This window comes from Octopus sinensis, unplaced genomic scaffold, assembly GCF_006345805.1.
Source record: "Octopus sinensis unplaced genomic scaffold, ASM634580v1 Contig18391, whole genome shotgun sequence".
Taxonomy (NCBI): domain Eukaryota; kingdom Metazoa; phylum Mollusca; class Cephalopoda; order Octopoda; family Octopodidae; genus Octopus; species Octopus sinensis.
Window position 1 is genome coordinate 1 of NW_021835798.1, and position 5,020 is coordinate 5,020.

At 36.2% G+C, this 5,020-nt stretch overlaps 1 protein-coding gene across 1 annotated transcript; it reads left to right on the forward strand.

Annotated features, from left to right (window-relative positions):
• The first annotated feature begins 1,875 nt into the window (after positions 1-1,875).
• Positions 1,876-4,377, forward strand: LOC115231387 (A disintegrin and metalloproteinase with thrombospondin motifs 2-like). The gene has a single exon (XM_029801423.2). It carries the CDS (start codon positions 2,030-2,032, stop codon positions 4,016-4,018), a length of 1,989 nt encoding a protein of 662 aa, XP_029657283.2. The 5' UTR covers positions 1,876-2,029; the 3' UTR covers positions 4,019-4,377.
• Positions 4,378-5,020: the final 643 nt, after the last annotated feature.

Sequence of the window (5,020 nt, forward strand, 5' to 3'; positions counted from 1 at the left end):
GACAGTAACTTCGAGGTCACTGTCAACAACATTCTAATTTAAGAATTATGTTTTTCACTAAGATCTTTAATATAAAATTGTATGTTGTTTGTCTATCTGTCTGTCTGTCTATCTATCTATCTATCTATCTCTCTATCTATCTATCTATCTATCTATCTATCTATCCATCTAACATTATATATATATATATATATACTATATATATATATATTATATATATATATATTATATATACTCTTTACTCTTTTACTTGTTTCAGTCATTTGACTGCGGCCATGCTGGAGCACGCCTTTAGTCGAGCAAATCGACCCCGGGACTTATTCTTTGTAAGCCCAGCACTTATTCTATCGGTCTCTTTTGCTGAACCGCTAAGTGACGGGGACGTAAACACACCAGCATCGGTTGTCAAGCAATGCTAAGGGGACAAACACACAGACACACAAACACACACACACATATATATATATATATATACATATATACGACAGGCTTCTTTCAGTTTCCGTCTACCAAATCCACTCACAAGGCATTGGTCAGCCCGGGGCTATAGCAGAAGATACTTGCCCAAGATGCCACGCAGTGGGACTGAACCCAGAACCATGTGGTTGGTTAGCAAGCTACTTACCACACAGCCACTCCTGCACCTAAATATATATATATATATTATGAATACAAGGGTAAACATAATTAAATAATTTATACCAGTGGTTAGTATGTGTAATAAAAGTCATAAAACATGAATATTTTAAAATATCTTTTTAAAATATTTTTAAAAATTTGTCTTCTGAAACTTGATATCGGAGTCATTTTGACACAGAACGTAAAGGCCGAATGAAATGTTTTCTTGCGATTACTTACGCGCTGAGGATTCTCCCAAGTTGCCGCCTTTACACGCGATATATCACCGTGATCACCGTGACCGACCAGGCTATCAGATGTTGCTACACATCGCTGGTCACGATGCGCTTTGCATTGTTTTAGCCTTCAAATGATGCCACCCTGCTGGCTAAGTAAGCAGGCCAACAGAAGAAAAAGTGAGAGGAAGTTGTGGCGAAAGAGTACAGCAGGAATCGCCACCACCCCCTGCCTCGTAGAGCTTAGATGTTTTTGCTCAATAAACACTCACAACGCCCGGTCTAGGAATCGAAACCGCGATCCTACGTCCGCGAGTCCGTTGCCTTGACGACTGGGCCATTGCACCTCCACACACGATATATATGTATACATATACACATACATACAATATTCATACACACATATATGTATAAATGTATAAATGTGTGTGTGTGTGTGTTTATGTGTATGGTAAACATTATGTGTATCTTGTACTAATACATAAATATATATACGCACATTTACAGACACGTCTACCTATATACACATATATATATTGATACATGCATGTATACATACATACATGCATACATATGTACATATATATACATAAATATCTAATGCACAAATACATAAATATACGAGTTTACACACACGTACATACATACATACATGCACAAACGCATATAATGCACATAATTGCAAATATGTACATATATGCATACATACACACATACATAAACATACGTACGTACATACAAATATAAATACATACATAAATGCATACATACATAGATATATACATAGCTACATACATACATACATACATACATACATACATACATACATACATACATACATACATACATACATACATATACGAGATTACACACACGTACATACATGCACAAACGCATATAATGCACGTAATTGCAAATATGTACATATATGCATACATACACACATACATAAACATACGTACGTATATACAAATATAAATACATTATCATCAGTGAATGTAGAAGAAACGAAATATATCACGTGCGGAGGAAATGAACCTGTTGCCAGCGAAGCGGACGCTGGTGGTTAGATTTTTGAAACAACGACCGATCGACAAAAAATGGTAACCAATAGAAAATGTCACCAAACCGATTATATTCTAGCATACAGTTTATAAACTGATTAATAAGTAATTATGTTTAAACTGAATTTAACATCTTCGGTGTTTGTATCATTTTCATTACTGCTATCGTTTTTATTTATGTTTGTGACATTATTTGTCTCAGTCGATCAGTCGTGTGGTTTTCCTACACCTCCGAACAGACATTTAAAAGAATCAGAAGCAACAAAAATTATTTTAAACAGAATGCCAATTGGTGCTAAAGAAAAGAAGAAGACGAACTTTTCGAAAAATGAATGTAATTACTATAAGCATGATGCCAAAGAGAAACCTTCAAGACTTCGCTTTCAATTCTTGCTGCAAAATGACACTGTTAATTTGTTACTGTATTTAGACAAAACTTCCTCGTTTGATGATATACCAATATATCGTATTGCTCAACGCGAAAAACGATTACTCTATCTTCCGGTTTCTAAAAAATATCAAGAAGCTGCTTCGATTTACGTCGGACCTAAGTCGTTGATGTCTGTGAAGTGTAAGAAGCTTGTAATTGGTAACCGGATAAGAACTTACTATATCATTTCAGGGATGTTCATACACAAATCAAAATGTTATGGTATAGCACCGATTGAAAAACAGGATGACGGTAAGAAGAACGGTCAGAATTTTCATTTAGTTTACGTATTGCATGAAATCAAACCAGACGACGTTGATTTTTTTTCATATTCTAATGCTGTTAAACGTAACATTAAAAAACGACGTTCACTTCGCAGGAAGAGAAATCCGCAAAAGGCCTTCACCATCGAACTTGGCATTGTAATTGATTTCAGTGTTTATTCGTTTTTCCTATCAATGCAGAATGGTGAAAACATGGAACAAAAAACATTCGATGTTGTTTATTCGATCAAAGAATATTACGCTTACATGCTGTCCACCATAAACGTGGTCTTCCATTCGCTTCCGGACGAAGCTTTTAGCATAACCGTTAAATGCAGAAGTTTTTTCATTTCCGATAACGCAAGTAGTTCATGGTGGATTGAATCTCTTCATGATCAGTCGAGTCGAGTTGAAGCTGTTTCTGTATGGAATAGGTTTACCGACTGGTTGCAGGAACAACCGCTCAGCAATACTTTACACTACGAAGACCACATTCTGATAATAACCCGTCACAGCTTGATCCAGTCGAGTGAAAAATTATTAGGTTACACACTGCTGTTAGGAATGTGTACTGTAAACTCTACAAGCATCATTCAAGAGAAGTTTGGTCTCTACACAGGACTAGCGGCGGCACATGAGCTTGGACACAGTTTGGGAGTTTTACACGATGGAAAAAATAACACATGTGACCCAGCCGACGAATTTATCATGGCACCTAGTCTCGGTCCTCGCGAAAATGAATATAGATTAAACAGGTTCAAGTTCTCTCGTTGTTCTTATGGTTATTTAAAGAACAACTTGCATAAGATGACTTGTCTTCAAGACTTCGATTCTGAGGTTGATACTGAATTGAAAGCTTTTAAAGAAATGAAACCGGGACAGAGGTACAGTGCGAATTGGCAGTGCCAAATGAGGTTCGGAACACAATCTAATATTTACAATTGTCGAGACAAGAATATTTTCAATGAAGCATTTTGTACGAATATGTGGTGTGACAATGGTGAAGGTGAATGTTTGAAAATTATTCCTTTAGAAGGCACAATGTGTAGTCCGAGGGAGTGGTGCAAAAATGGCCGTTGTGTGTTTTCAAACACAACAAATATCGCAATGCAAGATGATGAAGACTGCTGGTTGGGAGATAGATTATTCTACACAACCTTCCGAATGCCTCATGTTACGTGTCACGAAATTATATCCCAACAACCGTGGTATTGTTACAATCCAAAGTTCTACAAAGAATGCTGTTGGACGTGTGCATTCTTCAAATATCCACATTTACATGAATGCGAATACGGCGACCGGCGAACCGATTGTTTAGTCCAGAACTGTGCCGCCTACGACTTCCAGAAACGCCACATCGACTGTTGTTTTACGTGCGGTCAGAGAAGCATGTTTGAGAACACATGAAACGGGCAAGGCTGAGCGAGAAATTTTAATGGACACCAACAAGGGAAGGCGCAAGGGAGGAGTGAGAGAGATAGTTAAGAGAAGATCAGAAAGAGAGAGAGAGAGAGAGAGAGAAGTAAAGAGAGAGAAACAGAGAGAATGAGAAGAAATAAGGTAGCCATGAACAAGCATTTGTTATAGACAAAGACAAAAGAAAGACAGAGGAAAGACTCTTACTCAAAAAAAATAAGTTTGTTTCACAAACTATACCTTTTAACATATTATCCCTGACAGTTTTAATTATTACCTCTTGAGAGCAATACTAATTGTACTAACTAAATAATTATATAAATGCACGCAGATCATCGTTTTTCTCTCTATGTCTGGATGTTTACTTCTTTTATTGATCTGACCTAATCGATTATTAGGGAAGTTGATCATTCTGTAACTTCAACAGACAGAAAACACCGAACTAAAGCAGGTAAGGATACACATATGTAAACACACACACACACACACACACACCACACACACACACACGCACACACACACACATACACATACACACACACACATACGCACACACACACATATATCGTTGATGTTCTTGTTTACTTTTTTCCTAAGAACAGGGCTTACGCAGGTATGTACACACACACACACATACATGCACACACACATGCAATATATATTAAATTTGATGGTATAGTGTCGTTTTTTTTCTTAAAGAAATTAATGGAAACATATTTAAATACAGATGTATATTCTCTATCTATCTATCTATCTATCTATCTATCTATCTATCTATCTATCTATCTATCTATCTATCTATCTATCTATCTATCTATCAATCAATCAATCTATCTATCTATCTATCTATCTATCTATCTATCTATCTATCTATCTATCTATCTATCTATCTCTATATATATTGGGTTGTCCAGAATGTTCGTGCCGATTTTTAAAGGAAAGAAAATGGTCAATAAATACTTGCCATTACATTTTTAATCAACCAAATATGAA